This window comes from Notothenia coriiceps, unplaced genomic scaffold, assembly GCF_000735185.1.
Source record: "Notothenia coriiceps isolate Sejong01 unplaced genomic scaffold, NC01 NC01_scaffold00029158, whole genome shotgun sequence".
NCBI lineage: Eukaryota > Metazoa > Chordata > Actinopteri > Perciformes > Nototheniidae > Notothenia > Notothenia coriiceps.
In genome coordinates this window covers 291,998-310,356 of record NW_011361859.1, presented here as the reverse complement: position 1 = coordinate 310,356, position 18,359 = coordinate 291,998, and the positions used below count along the sequence as shown (strand labels likewise).

The 18,359-nt window shown below is 40.6% G+C and overlaps 3 protein-coding genes across 4 annotated transcripts; 1 reads left to right on the top strand and 2 right to left on the bottom strand.

Annotated features, from left to right (window-relative positions):
• The first annotated feature begins 209 nt into the window (after positions 1-209).
• On the top strand, positions 210-3,496 carry nubp2 (nucleotide binding protein 2 (MinD homolog, E. coli)). Of its 2 annotated transcripts, none has more exons than XM_010786399.1 (7): positions 210-312; positions 752-867; positions 1,095-1,293; positions 1,414-1,568; positions 1,838-1,948; positions 2,173-2,242; positions 2,716-3,496. In XM_010786399.1, exons 1-7 carry the CDS (start codon positions 279-281, stop codon positions 2,853-2,855), a joined length of 825 nt encoding a protein of 274 aa, XP_010784701.1. In that variant the 5' UTR covers positions 210-278; the 3' UTR covers positions 2,856-3,496. The 2 variants fall into 2 exon arrangements, with proteins under 2 accessions (XP_010784701.1, XP_010784700.1); XM_010786398.1 differs by lacking the exon at positions 210-312 and adding an exon at positions 489-643.
• Positions 3,492-11,064, bottom strand: atp6v0cb (ATPase H+ transporting V0 subunit cb). Its single transcript, XM_010786401.1, has 3 exons — positions 10,796-11,064; positions 5,570-5,753; positions 3,492-4,701 (listed from the first exon to the last, which is right to left on the bottom strand). The coding sequence occupies exons 1-3, from the start codon at positions 10,866-10,868 to the stop codon at positions 4,497-4,499; spliced, it is 462 nt and encodes a 153-aa protein (XP_010784703.1). The 5' UTR covers positions 10,869-11,064; the 3' UTR covers positions 3,492-4,496.
• Positions 11,065-14,083: 3,019 nt separating this feature from the next.
• On the bottom strand, positions 14,084-16,353 carry LOC104958642 (TBC1 domain family member 24-like). The gene is made up of 2 exons (XM_010786397.1): positions 16,101-16,353; positions 14,084-15,352 (listed from the first exon to the last, which is right to left on the bottom strand). The coding sequence occupies exons 1-2, from the start codon at positions 16,345-16,347 to the stop codon at positions 15,198-15,200; spliced, it is 402 nt and encodes a 133-aa protein (XP_010784699.1). The 5' UTR covers positions 16,348-16,353; the 3' UTR covers positions 14,084-15,197.
• Between the last annotated feature and the right edge of the window lie 2,006 nt (positions 16,354-18,359).

Genomic DNA, 18,359 nt, shown 5'->3' with positions numbered 1-18,359 from the left:
ATAGAGGGAGGAGTTTACATGTTCACATATTCACACTGTATATTCGCATCCAGTGCAAATCATTCTCACTTTATCACGACATCTAAACATTCTGCTGACAGAAACACTAAAACTCGTTATTCCATAAATTGAGAGCTCTTGCAGTGTGAGTAAATGCCCCATGCTGCGCACCAACAGCCCATTGGTGGTGTTGGAAAAGGGGCGGGACTTATCTGTAACAGGGGGTGTGTGATTGGCTAGGTGGCACGGTGTTATACGGAAGCAGTTGAATTCGGTACATGCATCAAATCCAAAACATGGAACAAAATAATGGTAAGTCAAAGTTACTCGTCAACAAAGTTCATCAGAAGGTTACATTCCTATAATTAGGTCGTATCATTGTTCTTTATTGATGGCAGCTGTTAGAAACTGCTGACTGTTGTAAATTAGTTACGCATTTATAGCTTAGCTAACCGGCTAGCGGGAGCTAATTAGAAATAGGCTTACGTTTGAAAGATTCAGCTCTTTCAGCTGCTAAATAGGAGCTTACCGAAATACTTCTATATCCTCGGAGAAGCTAAACTTGATACAAAAATGTATGATATAGTTTCTAATGTTATGCATATCAAACTCTCACCTAGTTACGTTGAACTTCTGAACTCAGGTGATGGAACGTGCTCCCTTTCATAACTGCGACATAACTTTAGTACTAACTTTACATTTATCTGCTGCGTTCATGACGTAATAAACCTCATTTTCCTTTTCATGTGAGACGGGGGCATGTCCCAGGTCCGGCATGTTGTGTTGGTGCTGTCGGGGAAAGGAGGAGTGGGAAAGAGCACCATCACCACAGAGTTAGCCCTGGCTCTCAGGCATGCTGGCAACAAGGTGAGTTCAAAGACCTGCTGAGTGTATGTGCAGCAGAGTGTCATTTAACACTGTACACGTGGTTGTAACGCATCATGCAAGAACACATAATAAACAGTCAGTATGTTACTCCCCATTATTTAATTGCAATGTGATAATAATCAGTTTATAACTGTGCGCAATACATACTTTTAGGGAAAAGTAAGCATAAGTAAATGGACTTACTAATATTACTCTGTGTTCATCAGGTTGGCATCCTGGATATTGACCTCTGTGGCCCCAGTATCCCCCGCATGCTGAATGTGGGACGGACTGACGTGCACCAGTGTGACTCAGGATGGGTGCCGGTCTACACTGATGCAGAGAAGAGCCTTGCCCTCATGTCCATCGGCTTCCTGCTGGAGGACCCAGATGAAGCAGTGGTGTGGAGGGGGCCCAAGAAAACAGGTAAACTATTCTCCTATTCTTCTGTGTCTCAAGAAAAAACGTGTGGGGCATGGTTTAAACACGGTTCTAACACCTTCCTCAACCAATATCCTCTCCTTCTCTGAATGTCCCGTCTCACAGCTTTGATTGGCCAGTTTGTGTCGGATGTAGCGTGGGGAGAGCTGGATGTGCTGCTCATCGACACCCCGCCAGGCACGTCTGACGAGCATTTGGCGGTGTTGGACAACCTTAAAAAACACAGATTGGATGGAGCTGTTTTGGTCACCACACCTCAGGTATAGACTAGGCTGCAGAGATCTTACAGTCCATAATAGGATTTAGAAGACCAACTAAAACTGGCGAATTCACTGACAAATGTAACTTTGCAACAACATACAATTATATGGTTTTACATGTCTGTTTAAAAGTAAATTTAAACAGTAGCATGAAGGGCACTGTGGCTCACTTGTCTATGTGAGCCAGTTGAGCTGCTATTTATTGAACTATAAACAAGACCCTATGATATCCAGTGATGATTGTTCTTCCTGTTATGTGTTGGTTACAGGCAGTTTCTACAGGAGATGTGAGGAGAGAGATCACCTTCTGTAAGAAAACAGGGGTACGGATCCTGGGCATCATCGAGAACATGAGCGGGTTTGTTTGTCCGCACTGCTCAGTAAGTAAACCTTTGTCCAGTTCAGAAATGAAATATCAATCATTCCTAATGAAATCGTAGTTACAGTAATGTGCATCAAAGTCAGACAATGAAGGACAGAAAAAACCTCTACAATAAATTGCTGTATTACCTGTTTTAAAAATGTACTCAATTTAGATCTCCCAAGAAATACGTTTAATAATACGTTTTTTCTCTCTTTTTTAACAAATATTCTCTCTTTTCAGGAGTGCAGCAACATATTCTCAAAAGGTGGAGGTGAAGAGTTAGCCAAACTGACCGGGTCAATATTCCTCGGTGAGTCCAGTGGAGTTGAATCAAATGTAATGCTAGCTTCCAGCCACAGGGTGTCGCACCACACTGACATCCCCCTCACCCTCCATTCGTGATTTCGAAAGCATTTTACATCACTGTCATGCTGCTAAAATGGTCGATCGGGATCTCAGATTTTCACAGCAGGTTTAAAAATACCTCAGTGAGGGCTTGATGCATACTCATCAATAGGTCTGTGTCAAATTAATAGATCATTTAATGGTTGCCCTAAGGGATTATCGGCCTTGTATGCAGATCAATCTCTTGAGTAATGATGCAGCTAATTCAGATCACCCGGTGTCTGTGCTGCTTTACACAGGGAAGTATTTGATTAGTGAATATCCCTTAACATCCACTTGACTCTCACTATTTATCATGAATTACTGAATCCCTTGGGAGTGGTACTTTTAAGGCATAACGTCGTTTGGTTAATCAACATCATGTTTTGTCCATTTCAGGTTCTGTGCCCTTGGATCCTCTGCTCAGCACCAGCCTAGAGGAGGGCAAAGACTTCATGCAGTCGTTTCCCGACAGTGCCACCTTCAGTGCCATCAGCAGCATCGCTCAGACTCTGCTCAGCAGCATCCAAACATCTTGAACCAAGATTACATTTGCTCAAAATGGTTTACGTTTGAACAGAGGCTCTGTAAAATGTACATTGTAATACATAAATGTTAGTTATTGTTCGGATGATTTCCATGTTGCATTTTTGTCCTGTACAGTTTAACAATATTAAACTGTTTGCTAATTATCTGCTTTTTAACTCTTTTCTTAAACCTTTTATACCTAATGTCAGTATCTGCCAAATGTACAGAGCAGGCTTTGTGTGAACTTATGTCAGTGTTAACTCACATCTGTTGTGTTAACTACATTCACAAGTGTAACAGGAAGACATGGACATAATGATATTAAAAGTGCAAGTCATGTAAAGGCATGCTTCCTCTGAAAGTGTCACTGTAGAATATACATCCATTGTGTTTGAAGCCAGTCACATCTAAGTTGGAATCTTCTTTAATTCGATTGTGACACACGTCGACACATCAGGATAACTTCAATATCAGTGGCAATACAGGATTGTAGATTGGCTCTTTAGTTAATGCGTCAGCAGCAGTTTCAGAAAACAAACCCCAGATCAAATTGGACCGGCTCTGAGTGAAACTAGGCCCCTCATCTCACTGGGTTCCTGCCGCATGCTACAAGCACCAGGTCTTTGTGTCATTTAAACTTTATTATTTTTTTTTAAAACAAGTAGTTTATTTTAGATCTGGATTAAATCTTCTGAAACTAGCCTGCTCTTCCGCTTCATATCCAACAGCAACAAAACACTGAAACCCATGCAGGATCTTAATGGCTGGAATGTGGAAGAGATGGAGTTACAGCCACAGATGAGGAGGAGGGAGGAGGTGAATAAGATGGAGATGAAATTTGGAAATTACACATTGTGAGACCCATCACGGGGCGCACACACACCTTTAATGCAAACAGCAGTACTACAGGAAAAACACTGATGTTTGAATGTTTGCGTAATGATTAGAATACAGCTACACAGAAAACTCCAACTTCACCAGCAACATACTAAAGGCAATCTTAATTATTAAACCATGAGTTACATCCAGAAGGAATTCCAACCACTTATCACAATTAACCCACAGTGCATTAAATCTATGTAGATATTTATATATGTCTGTATATATGTATAATATATCCTGGGGAATTAAAGACTTTTACTGCATTAAACAGTTCAATGAACAATTTCTTATAAATAAAAATCAGTTGAAAAAAAAAGTCCATTTACATTTCTCTTTACAAATAGATCCTCAAGATTAATGCAGAAATTGTGTCAACTCCCAGGTGTGTGTGGGGAGGAGCTGTGCAGCCTGTGGTCAGCTCTCTGAGACCAGACAAGCTGCCTCGGCTTGCCTCAAGGCCTGAAATAAGTGGAGGGAAAAAGGAATCTTCATCATACAATTTTGAAACACACACACACACAACACACTCACACGACAGACAAATCACTACATCGCGCATTTACAAGTTGACTATCAAATTGGGACAACTGTACACATTGTTGATAAGACCATATTTATGGAGCCATTTTTAATTCATTTTTTCTCCGCCTTCACTTCTTTCATCTCGAGCGGCAGACTTTTTTTTACAATCCCCCCCCCCCCCGTTTTTACACTTATTCTCCAGCAGCAACATAAAGGACAGATCTTTGTAGTGGAGATGTTTGGGTTGTTTATTTCGTGGAGAGGATCAGGGCGACGATGAGACCGTAGAGACCCAAGACTTCTGCGAAAATCAAGATGAGGATCATGCCCACGAAGAGCCTCGGCTGCTGAGCTGTTCCCCTCACGCCCGCGTCGCCCACGATGCCGATTGCGAAGCCTGCTGCCAGCCCGCTGAGGCCCACGCTCAGCCCCGCGCCCAGATGGAGGAAACTCCTGAACACACACAGAAAAGAGTCAGTCAGCATGAGGGACGTTGGTGGTCTGAGATAACACTTTGAGCGACTGAAGACATTTTGACTCAGTGCCTGATATGCATTCTCGGAGCCAAAGGCAGTACAGAAAACACTGTTTAGTTGATAAGGTGTTAAAGGAGTCTGCTGCTGAAAGAATCTAATCTAACAGGCTTTTCTTGTTTTACTGTTCCTACCTTTTTAAATGATCAAACAAAACAAAAAAAAGCTGTGAAGAACGTAAATACATCAATCTTTCTCCAAAATATGAAAATGAGAGCGCAGACAACTCATTGTAGATTTGCTCATATATTTATAAATTAAATACAATTTAAGAGTTATTGTCTTTTTAAAATCATGCCATATTTTTACTTTCCATATCATGAAAAGGATAAATGTCAAAAATATAGCACGTTTATGGATTTCAATGAAAATATATCATTAAATCTATATTAAGTAACTCCATGGTAACCCCTATTTTTTGACTGCAGTGTGAAGAGTTGTAAGGCTGAATCAGGAGGAAGTGTTTCAATTGTAGTCATACTTGTTCACTACCCTGGCTGTGTACGAATGTTATTGGTGCAACAATTTGGCTTTTATGCATCAAATATGAATGAATATGTAGAGCTATAATAAAATGTCAGGTTAGGATCAGTGTTATATTTGACTGTTTATGTAATTTCTTACGCCAAGCCTGACAAGAAGCAGAGCCACATCAGTATTGCCTTATAGACTTAATGAGACCTTCCTAGTATATTTTTGCCTTAGAATGAAACGAATGTATTTTTGACATCTCCCAAATAATGGAGAAATGTAGACAACACAAAGTATGACTGTTCAGCTGCACTCACTTGTAGAGGGTGACCTTCTCTGAGATGTTGTTGGCAATCAGCACCGCTACTACCAGGCCGTAGATGGCTATGATACCCGCCATGACCACTGGGATGATGGACTTCATGATGAGCTCCGGCCTCATCACGGACATGGCGGCGATGCCTGTCCCACTCTTGGCTGTTCCATAGGCTGCTCCCAGGGCTGGACGGGAAGAGAGGGGGGGAAATGATTTTAGCTAAACAAACAAGATGGCACACACACCCAGAAGCAAGTGACTAAAGGTTAGTGTAAGGATGACAGCAACCACAGGGAATAGCTGAATATTAAAACAGAAGTGAAATCAGAAATGGATAAGCATTATGAAAATATTTTAGTTTCTGTTCCCCTTAAAAATCCAACATGGCTCCATGAGGGGAATTTTCACAATTGTTTGAAAACGGGAAATAACCAAACGCTGTCGCAGAGATATGCAACTGAAAATCTGCTTTTCGTCTCATCTCCTCGTGCTTCAGCTTTTGTAATTTCGGAATGGACCCTGACGGACTGCTGCAGAGTTGTAAATCACTCTCTGAATGAAAAGGCTCAGGGAATTGCTGCCATTATAAGAGAAGCACGATGCCGCATCCCCAGAGAGAGAGCATCAGTACAGGAGAGGAAACAAGCAGGACACACGCTGACATCTGCTGTGTGGCGTCTCCAGTCCACACTCTGGCAAACGTCACTGTATTGTGTCGGGGAGGGGGGAGAACAAAAAGCTCCATCTGCAAATTATCTACGTCAGACTGTGACTGAGGAGGAAGCATTTATGTCACAACTGGGTCTGACTGCAGGAGGGGAGGGAAAGAGAAAATCAATAATCTTTCAAATCAAATGAGAAATATATAGAACCGCAAGCACCCAATACAAACAAAGAAGAATGAAATAGCTTCCAGGTGAGATAAGTGAGTCAATTGAATTTGCATATATCACAGATTTGCCTTCAATCTGTTCAGCATGCATCACTCTCTATCCTTAGAGCCTCAATAAGGATTAGAAAAACAAATCTTAGAAATAAAGCAACAGAAGGCCAGGGTGGACAATGAATGCGAGTGTGTGTCAGGGATCAGAGACAGGCTGGTTGGACAACATTTCCAACGTCACAGGTGTGTGTGTGTGTGTGTGTGCATGCGTGCGCACACATCATTTCCTCATACACAGCAGAAGCAAGATAAACAGCACTGACCAGAATCTAGAATCAAATATATGTGTTCATACATGCAGCCTGCAGGTGTTCCTATTTCCAGCTGATGTTCGGACAATATTTCCATGTAATTTATTGCGAAACATGTTTTTAATCTTTATTGATGCCGTTTGCTCTCTGTGGGTTCTCTTGATTCGAAAAAACATGTAAAAGCTAGTTGTTGCCTGAATGCAATTAGCAAACAGATGTCAAAATGGCTGCCAGTAAATATGATGTGACTTGGTAAAACATCAACTATGGTGCAATGCTATATCATAAAGTAAGCAAATATGCTTTATTATTGTGCTAACCTTGTTTTAATGTTGGTGTAAAACAAGGACCTGGCAAAGTAATGGTTTTTCCATTTCCAACACACTGATGATTACATATGAAAAGGCTCTGGAGATATAATCTTGGACAGCCTTGTAATGTGCATACAGCCTGAGGTGCCCGGCTCTCTGTTAACTTATTTTCTTAAGTCGGTGTTGAGCAAGCCTGAAGATAGTTTGGTTAACTCGGAGACTAGCTGCGAGGCTTTCTGGCAAATGGATTTAGAAAGGCAGACGGGAAGATGACGCTTGACAATCTTCAAATGAGCACGTGGCAGCCGGCCACTGCCTCGACACATCACCAGAATGATGCTGTCGATACAAGGTTAAATCACTCATGCCCGTCTATAGAGATTTGTCTGATTATAAATTGGACACTGTTGTTGCAAGCAGTCAGAAAAACAAGAAATATTTGGATTTCTGGCCAAAGTCTCATGCTGGTGGACTAGGTTTTCTAACCAACGCCTTCACAAATTATATAGCGCATCACATATAACAAAGGACACAAGCCAAGCTCCACATTTCAAATGTAAAAGCTGACCAAGATAGAAGATCACATTTTCTAAATAAGCCATATCAAAAGATCTATAGAACAATGTTCGAAAAACGCCTAAACCATCCTCTGAACAGCTGATTCTCTTAGTTATTCAACCATCAACTACCAGCGTAACATGTTACCGTCTGTAACGTTATCCCCCGACTCCACTCTTTCTCTGTAAGCTTGGCGTCACTGAGGTGTGACAGGTGAGGGTTGGTAGAGAAACACCGGAGACCTCAAACACTGCCATTCTGTCCTGATGATTAAAGGTTTGCTGGGTGGCAGGAGCAGTGTCGGCATCAATGTGGAGGCACAACCACTGGGTTTTAATCCTAATCCCTTCAGCTTAGGTGGAGAGCTTTTTCCCCACATTTTCTTTTTTCCTCCCTGCAGAATATTTCACGTATGGGATGCCTCGTGACGTCTTGTGATGTCAGAGCAGGAGGTGCCTCACAGCTAGGGATGATCTTGCATGCAATGTGCCCACGCAAAAGACAGCAGAGCGCTCTGAACGGGGAGATACTATGCATAGCAAAATCAGGAAGGTCTTTCTAAGAAAACTGCGTGCTTGCTGTAGCACTCAGTGTGTAAAAAATACATGAGGCAAGCAGAAATTATTAGACTTGCTGACCAATCTATTGCATCAGAGGCTGAGGGATGTCTACAGCATATATGCTTCTATCAATAATTATAACTTCTATTGAAGAGCGAATGTTCGCCGGAGATAGGGATATGTAATATAAAAGGTCAAGTAACTGAAAGCATAACAGAAACCTACTCTGCGACAAATTATCACTGGGTGTCACTGGGCCATCAAAGAACTGCACAGGAAATTGAAAAAAGGTTTTCCCTGCAAATGTAAGACACACGTTTTAAGATTTTTAACAAACATCTTACACTGTTGTCAGAGCAAAGAATAACTGCAGCAAAGCTATAATGGGAGGGGTGGTACTGTCATGGATGACGGCACCTTGTGATTGTCACCTGTTCTGATTGAGGCATCAGTCCTAAAGACAGCAGGAAGCCATCACTAGGCTACTGAACTGAAAGATCACCTGACACCAAAACGTCACAGCAAATTATAACCAGTTCCATTTAATTAGGATGAATCGAATGCATTTTAAAAAGTGTGAGATTTTGGCCATCCACAGAATTTCTTACTTAAATTAGTCCTTATTATCAATCTCTTACTGACAGATTAGGATGTTAATAGCAGCCATTGGCCTTCACCTAGTGTTCGCTAAAGTGATTAACACCACAGAGCTATGATTTTCTACCAATGACTCCATAAGACACTAAGATCCTTAATGGGGAAGTCGGACTGATCACATGTCCCCGTCCTGCCTACCGCTACTACATCCTTCTTTGTGCCAGAATGATCCCCTCACTGCTAGCTAATTCCCCAGCTGTCACCACCACAGACTAGTACTACTGCTAGCTAGCTAGCCTCAGGGGGCAAAAAAACACCAGGCTGCCCATGCCCATCACTACACGTTAAACTTGAGTTATGACAGGGTTGGTTTGGCATGGAGCTGGATATCATTTCGTTTTAGGGCTGGTAAGAATTCAGTTGTGATTCCCTACCAACGTTAACACTACAAACACCAGTTACTAAGTCAGCTTTTTTGTGTGTGGAAAAAACATGTAAAAACCTTGCATTCACTGATTATTAAATAGGCATTTCGATGAATAAATCTGTGATAACACAAAAAGAGGTGGGAACAGAATCCAATATTTCACTCCAGCAGAAAAAGCTATTTCTAAATAGATTCCAATATTGTCTAATTTTCTTACACCGAAGCCGTTCTCTGGTGATGTTCCCTAATGAAAACCTATAAACTATTACCACCATAAATGAGAGTATTGCCAAAAGGCCTGGAGCTACAGCAGGTCAAGCCCTCTGCAACATGGTCAATTAGCAGATTGTTGATTTCCCATTGGAGCTTCACCAATACCACCAGTCACGTGAGGGCATCTGCTGTGATACAGTTGATCATATTATGTAGCTATATTAAAAAAGGTAAACAAATAAAAAAGCAGAAGATATAAAAAAGTATGAGCAATACTAAAACAAGACAGATTCAAGAGTTGTCACTAAACACTTCCTATCCAAACACACTGATACAATTTAAAGTCAAAACGTCCTTTTTTATATTCAAATGTGTCATATTTTCTTTAACAACTTGAATTCTCAATTATGAACTTTTGACTTTCTAGTAAGTTTTCACATGTTCAGATGGCAATTCCAAGTCAAAAGTATCATCATGTGATTATCATGTGACCTTGTGTCATTCCTTTGAGCAATAAGGAAGTTAACCAGCTGATTCATGTTTCCAATCGCTATTTGAGTTGTACAATAGAGCAGTTTTTCAGATTAAAATAATTTGCACTAAATTAGATGCGACACAACAGAATTGACAAATTGTGACAGAATGACGAACAGTTTACGCAGATCGACGTCACTCCGAATATTTTACTCCATTGCTTAACGAATATTACTTTATTGTATTAAATCAGATTTTATACAACTAAATCCCTATTGCTTTTAACACCCTTAAGCCTTGCATGCAGTAGTGTGGCATGTGGCAAAAAGGTGGGATTTAACCTCACCTTTAAACCTCCTGCTAAATGCAGAAAGCTAGCAAGTGCAACCAAATGTATTAGGAACACATTCAATACATTATGACTGTCAACGAATAAGCACGGCTTTAATACCAATGGTTAACATGTTTGTTCAGTATTATTCACCATGTTGTCCTGTCTGAATCAGTTCAAAAATCTAAAAACGTACAAAACCGATGTATGCTAACATCAAAGCTAACATGTATTCGTCATCAGCTAGCTTGCCAACTAGCCGTCTGTTAGCTAGCAGCGACAATAGCATTAACCAACTAACACTAACAAAACATTGGCATGTTAAGAAAAAAACAAAGTCAATGGCTTTTCCCAGCTAGCTGTTATCTAAGGCTAAAATAAATGACAGCTCAAGATTAGCATTGCGACGTTAGCAAGGCTAGCGGGTGGCTTTAACAAGAAGCGTCCAAGACACGCACCATGGAAGACAATTCAGAGCTGGGTAAGATGCAAAAAGCAACAATGGGTTAGCATATTGTGTAACAAACAACCAGGTTTAAGTGTAAAATGTAATGATAATTACCGCTGAACACCATAGCCGCAGAGGCTCCCATCACTGCGAAGAACGGAGCGTATTCGGGACTTTCGGCCGACATTCTTACTCACTAAGTATATAAAAATAAACTAAATGTACAAAATCTAATAATTAATGTCGACTCAAAAATGCGCGGAACCAAACGAAGGACACAGTCTTGAAATGAGACACAGACTACAATACCAGGAGAGTCTAACTAGCAGTGTGTAAACAGGATAGTCACGACTCTTCTGATAAATACCCGGCGCAGCAGCACAAAATGGCGAAGCGGAAAGTATCACCTGACTTGGCCGTACGGATAAAACCTATCATCGACTGGGTGTGGGGGGGGAAGCAACCAAAATAAACTTCATTTATTTATTTATTTGCGTTCATGATCACACAACGCCTTTAGGAAATAAGAAATAAGGGTTTAAATCTTTAATTGACTTATTTTGTACAAAGAAAGTGTTTTATATAATTTTTTTCTTTTTCTTTTGTTATGAAGATCACCCCTATCGGGCATCACTTTGGTTTGCTCCGCTGCAGGCTTCCCCTTTGATATCTATGCATTCACCCTTCAGGAGCAGGAGGATGAAATGATGGGGGAAATCAAGAGGGTGTGGAGAGACTGTTAGGCTAATAATAAATAAATGATGCTTGATTTATCATATCAATCAGGGGGAAAACAAAGAAAATACATAATTTTATTTAGCACATGCCTTTTATATATTAGAAATCAGATTATATGTAAAATAAATGTCATGCTTCAAGAGTCACAGTTGATTACAGTGACATCTCCAAGAACTGAAATTCCTAATATTGCATTATGTTAAAACATATTTTCTGCATTTTGCACCAGGACTCTACCATACAACTGAGGGTGGTTTACAGTCAGGTGTGATATGCAGCAATGTGAGAGTGAGAGAATTTGAGGCTCAGTGTGTAGGGTTTGTGGTGGGGGGAGGGAAACGAGAATTCCCATTTCACTGTGTAGCTCCCAGCAAGAGCAGGTTTAGGGATCCAGAAAGAGGATGGGGGGGGGGAGGGGGACATAATGGGAGATATGAAATGTGTGCATGTGTGAGTCACCGAGAGCTTGTGCCGTCCCCATGCATCCTCCTCCTTCTCTTCCTCCATCCATCCCTCCATTCTGCTCCCTCTGCATTGCCTTGTCTAGTCAGCACCAGAGAAGGACCCCTCCCCCTTTATCACTGTAAAGCTCCTTCACTCGTGATCGTGATGCAATTTCTACACTGGCTTCTTTCCTTTTAAACACTTGACTCGGCCAACGTCTTACTTCGGCTACCATCTGCAAGGTGGCGTTATGCAAGGAGAAAAGATCATTTTGATGCACGGATGATGTGCAGTGATGCATGAATGTCAAAAAGGTCACAATGATTGAGAGGGTTTTTACTCTCTCTTTCTCGACTGACTTATGGATCTGGACTGGATCATTGATCCAGGACCGACTCTTTTAGATGTAAGAGGATGTAAGCTTTTCTGTTGTTGAGGTTGGATTATGAGGGGAAACAGGGTGAGAAATTCTCACAAAGCCATGATTCAGTCAAGATATCATTCAAGATGCACCATAAAGCATTCAACACCATTTTAATCAACGTACTAAACTGTGATTCTGGATATAGAACCTTAATCAATATGTGGTTTTTGTTCTTTAATACATGATCGGACCAGGATATAATTCTACAGAGCCTTGTGCTCGCCAAGGATCTAAATAAAGAAAGTGTCTGAGCTAAGCAATTCTCACATCTGGCCTTTTTCCTGTATTGGTCTGGTTTCAGCATGTGACCAAAAACACAACTCTGTCTTTCATTTTCACTGGCATAGAAACTCAATCCAATCTGTGTGTTTTCAAAACACTAATGCTGTGGAATAAATATTAATCCTGCAATAAAGACAAAATATCTGTATTCCTAAATGACATAATCCTTAAAATATAATGGTAATTATTCAAACGAGAGGTGTACAGCCTATTATATTAGGCAGCTTGTGACATGTAATCAATAACACACCAGTGTCCACCCTCCCTATCAATACTACATTACAACATCCTGTCTGTAAATCAAAACAACTTTAGCTGGGACCGCCTTAGACTACCTCTTAATCCCCCCTCCCCGCCGTCCACAGCACCTTTTCATCTGAGGGGCAGAGGCCGGTCGAGGAGAGACCCATCTCAGTGTACGGTTAAATACTTAAGCATCTTACTCCTTTAGGCTGGAAAGCATGTTTTTCAGGAGATGCGCCAGACCAACACCCAAAGGAGCCGCTAAAAATAGAAGTGCATGTGCGATAAGCTGAGTGTGAATCCTGAATGAACGGCTCTGGCAAGACAGAGTTAATGCCACTTACTGTAAAGAAGGAATTACACCAACACTAAAAATACTACAGTTCTGCAGATGCATTAGGGCTGTGCCACACCCACTGCAAATGAATTGAGCATTTATTTGAATAGAGCTTTCATGTACAATATTGAAATGGGATGCTCCCATACTGAAGTGTTAAGTGAAATGGCACTATGTAACAATATGGTTGTTAAATGTGTACTGTCTATAGCAACAACAATGCATTTAAGGCAGTCCTTTGGGATTAAATTCTAACAAGGACTTCATTGAACTGAATATAGCTGGGTACAAAAGGAGAAGGCTTTTAAAGATATATTTGTAGGTATATCTGACTCATCTATGCTAAATGTTTTCCAGTCATGCAGTTCACCGTCAGCTTCCACAAAAGCAGACAAAGAAAAAATAGAAACATCAAAACGTGTGTATGAGTTATTTAGGAGTCATACAGTTTGTGGTTTAGAACCAGAACTATACATCTACAATGTCCTTTGCAACAGTGTCATTTCTCTCCATTTTGTCAAATGAGGTATTGAGTTTGAACTAGGATGTTTTCCCAACCACTTTAATATTGCAGCTATACGTTTCATTAAAAAAAAGAAAATGTTTTAAAATCGGTAACAGTTTGCATTTGGTATTAAAAATGTGAATAAAACATCAAATAAACAATAAATATTGTACGGCAAGTATTTTGACTTCTATTTGTGTATTTATTTAAGAGTAATGTGTGTAGACAGGCATACTAGCTGCATATAGAGTAGGACATGATTAGTGTGTGTGTGTGTGTGTGTGGATTTATGGTCAGCTGACCTTAAGGCATCTGACACACTACTGCGACAGTCTGAAGAAATGTCCCCCTCTCTTTGCAGAGACAGAGATGTGATAGATTTGGAAGATAAGACAAAGCAGCAAAACAACAAAAGAAAGACCAAGTCGCTTACTGTACTGAAAGCATGTTGCTGTATTTTCACAGGATACATTTGTATTCACTCAATTGATATTTCACTGAAGCACATGTTTGAACATATACGTAAAAACAGCGTTTATAATTACCCCAACAATACTTTGCCAACACGGCACACATTTGGACTTCTTTTGTTACTATCTTCACCAGGGAAAGGACGGAAGAAGCAGGGTAAGACTCGGAGATTGATTAGCAAACTGCATGATCTCCGTTACTTGTAAACCAAAAAACACCTTGAGTGTCTTCTCTTATTCACACAAATATTCATAGACAACACAAAGGAGAAACTGCCACTCACTCAAATGAAAGCTTTGACATATGGTACAAAATGGAAACACTCATATTCACCATTGTTTCACAAACATTTACCACATTAGCAGATCTCCCAAATATTACAGCAAATTAAAATGGGGGGAAATGCATCAGGACTTAATTCAAACTTAGCTGACCTCACTCCACTAACACTAGATTTAAATCTTTGCTTTTGACATTTAAAAACATCTCATTAACTCAACTCTTGACTTCACACATTATTTCTAATATCTAATGGCCTGGTACATTTTTTTTTTTTAAGGACTTTAGATAGCTTAACAGACAATTTGGCAGATTGAAATGAACCACAGATCATAAAACACTGACTTTACATTAAGAAAATGTAATGTTAAGCTCATGAACATGAACGAACCACACCCGACATGGTAAAACTAACTTCCTTATCTAGATTTGATCCTGACTTCCTTCATACTGTATAACCAGATACTTTAACATAATGAGCACACCATAAAAAAAAAAAAAATCTGTAAATACAAAAATAAACAGAAAACAAATAAAAATGTCACTTTTTTGTTTTCAAATCTGGATTAACTGAATTAATAAATACAAAATTGTTAATCATATATTATGCATTTGCAGGACGGATGTATATCTGTTTGCATACCTGTGTTTCCCACCTCGAAACACTTTGCTGGACATTTTATATCTAAATGTTTAAATGTTAAATTATGTCTACATGAATGTGTCTGTATGGATCTAATCTATATGCATGCGTGTGTGTGTGTGTGTGTGTTTGTGTGTGTTGTGTACAGCACTATGAGGCCATGGCATCCTGGAAGCCCCAGGTTTCGAGCAGTGCAACCTGGAAGCTCTCGGCACACAGCGGGGGGTTGTCGAAGGTGGCGCAGCGGCCAGCGCGACCGTGGTTGAGCTCAGAGTCGATGTACAGAGCGTTACCGTCCCCCCCGCCTGATCAGAGACAAGAGCACACAGTTTTATTAGCTGGAAGTCCAAAGTGTCTATGTAACTTGAAGAAACACTCAGAAACACACAAAGGCCGTTTCTCAATGTCGAGTATACCTGCTGCAGAGCCACTATTTGATGAAGTATACTACGTCACTCGATGACGTAGTATAGCAGGTATACTTGACATTGAGAAACGGCCAAATCGTCATCAAAATGCGTTGTTCATTACGATGAATGGTTGACAATAAAATACCACATTTGATACGATTCCACATGTTTTAAGAAAGGAAAAAAATAAATAATCGGGTAGCTGAAAAACATAACTTTGGCCAGCTACCGCAAGGAGAGAAAAAACTCCACACCACAAATCACAATCTGAAAACTTGAAATTGGGTTTTGTGATAGTTGCTTTATTTTAGAATAATAGAAAAGATTGAAAAAAAAAAGAAAATAAGTAAAAGTCAAAATGTTCAATTATTTTGGGGAAAATAATGATATTTATATTAACATAAAGAATACAATTAAAGCAACAAGTCCAATACAAATTCAAATAGAATGTAATAAACCTATTATATAAACACAAGGAGTTCAAGTAAGTAAGTAATGAAATGTGGACATTGTACTACTATATATAACCTGTGTATATTACAAAATATACATATATTTTTAATAATATTGAATGTTGCAACATTTGAAAAGGGGACCAGAATGACTAAATACACACCAATACCATACAGTATTTTCCACTCACCCACTATGATGGAGTCAAAGTTGCCGGCCATGAACATGGAAGTGTTCTTGGAGGTCAGGTTGAAGTGGCGGGCGGAGAGGAAGGGCGACAGGTCTCCAGCAGGTTTCTCTGGCTGCTGTAAGCCGTTGTTCTCAGAGTTCTGACCCTCAGAGGAGGCCGGCTCTTCCTGGCTCTGAGCGTTGCTGGAGGACGCTAACTCAGGGTGGCGGATCACCACCCACTCAAAGTGCTCCATCTCTGGCTTCATCTAGCAAGAGAGACAGACATTCATTATTGATTACTCACCTGAGCATCACACATTTCATTGGTTAACATTATTAACATTGAAATACATGTATCCTTCTTTACAGCAACACACGTGCAAAAGGTGACAAAAGAAAGCTTTAAAATAATAATGCTTAAAGAAAGGGATACTTCATGTATGCCTTTAATTCCTTCCTTAAATTTCACACGTTCAACCAACATATAGGAGTTGCATTGCATGTTTTTTCTACAGTAGCTGCCTTGTAACCTTTGCTCTCTGGTCTATAAATAATTACACCATCAAGTCACAGGATATTGTAACTGTAGCTGTGCTGCATGTTTAAACTGATCCTAGGGGAACTGGTTTCAAATGATATGCTCCCCACGATCGAATTAGCTTAAAAAAAAAACGAAACCTCTCATTTCAAGAATATCCACAAGTATTTGCAATTCCACTTGTAATTGATTTTCGTCACGTGAAGCCAGTTTCAAATATGTATGATATTTGTGTCTAGAAAACTTAAACTGTATATTTATCTCTGTACACACCTTTGACAATCTCAATGAGACACCTTGTTTGAGTTGAGCATTAAAGGTCCCATGACATGCTTTTCCGTTTATTACCCGTCCCCTTGTGTGTTATGAAGGTTTTTCTGCATGTAAACGGTGTGCAGAGTCAAAACCCTTAAAGTACACCCTGTCATCATCCATTTGATTCTTCCGGGTACGTGCTTACGAAAGCACGTACCAAATGTACTAAATGGGCCTATCCGTTACGTTACGTCCGCGGAGCCGTTACGCCCCCGCTGATTGGTCCAAATTGACCAATCCACACACACACTCAGTGCAGGCAGCCCTGCTGATTTCTGTCCCTGGCTGCAGGCTGATAACAGACAGTTGGGATCACGGCAAAATTCGCTCTGCAGACCCATTCTCAAAGCGTTTATCAACCTATAAACCTTTTTCTTACTCAATATCAAGCCACACTTATTTTTTTTTATTTCGGCTGTGACTTTGTGTGTGTTCAGGTTGAGCTTGGCTGTGTATCGCTAAACACAAGGAAATCACCACCTCCACGGAGCTCAGCGCGATCGCTACCGACCAACAGAGGCACACTGGGCTCACAGGAGGGGGGGGGCTTGCAGCGAGCCGTTTAGTGGAGAAAGTGGATACTGCTGAATACACATACTTTACAGAGATGCTGTATGCGAAACCAATGTGAGTTTGGAAAATTGCACAGTATTTTTCTATTTTAGTATACCTCAACAATGGAATTATGATCAGTGGAAATGGCCATGACATGGGACCTTTAAATAAAAAAATAAAATCATCAGACAGACATTTGGTCCTCGCTAATTGTCCCTTCTTCCTTCTGGTGTCAGGTGAGAGCCAGACCAGTTACTACTGTATCCGGTTACAGGAGTTTCCGATCTAAAGTATTAGTGTGCAAGTATTAGTGTGCAAGCCTAGACAGTCCACAGCTGTGCATCAACACGGATTACCAGTAAATAATTCATACAGCAGGCGTTAGAGAGCCGGTCTGTTCTGCTATTTGTAGCCACGTGTTATTATAACTCAAAGCCGGGGGGGGGGNGGCGGACCAGGAGATGGCAGCCAATGCCGGGAGGGCAACCGCACAGCTCATTTACATAGAACACACACAGCTGAAAACACTCAGACGACCAGGAAGGCAGCAGCCGTAACACACACACACACACACACAGAGGCACAAGAACACACACACACACACACACACACACACACACACACACACACACACACAGAGAGGCACACACACACACACACACACACACACACACACACACACACACACACACACACACACACACACACACACACACACACACACACACACACACACACACACTGACAATCCATTTATGATTGTTATCATAATCATGTGACATGCTTGTTATTTTCATTCCAACACACTTTATGGCCTGAAGAGTCAGTTGGCTGTTTAAAGTGGTAGCTATGAGGAGAGGATATTCAACA

Bases quoted from the DNA above. Each gene is read 5' to 3' on its own strand.
- nubp2 (XM_010786398.1), top strand. From the start codon at position 574: ATGTATGATATAGTTTCTAATGTTATGCATATCAAACTCTCACCTAGT. The intron at 1,294-1,413 runs GTAAACTATTCT...CCCGTCTCACAG, and splicing joins GAGGGGGCCCAAGAAAACAG to CTTTGATTGGCCAGTTTGTG. The intron at 1,949-2,172 runs GTAAGTAAACCT...CTCTCTTTTCAG, and splicing joins TTGTTTGTCCGCACTGCTCA to GAGTGCAGCAACATATTCTC.
- atp6v0cb (XM_010786401.1), bottom strand. From the start codon at position 10,868: ATGTCGGCCGAAAGTCCCGAATACGCTCCGTTCTTCGCAGTGATGGGA. The intron at 5,754-10,795 runs GTAATTATCATT...CTTCCCGTCCAG, and splicing joins TGCGGCTATGGTGTTCAGCG to CCCTGGGAGCAGCCTATGGA. The intron at 4,702-5,569 runs GTGAGTGCAGCT...GTGTGTGTTCAG, and splicing joins GAGAAGGTCACCCTCTACAA to GAGTTTCCTCCATCTGGGCG.
- LOC104958642 (XM_010786397.1), bottom strand. From the start codon at position 16,347: ATGAAGCCAGAGATGGAGCACTTTGAGTGGGTGGTGATCCGCCACCCT. The intron at 15,353-16,100 runs GTGAGTGGAAAA...GTCTCTGATCAG, and splicing joins CTTTGACTCCATCATAGTGG to GCGGGGGGGACGGTAACGCT.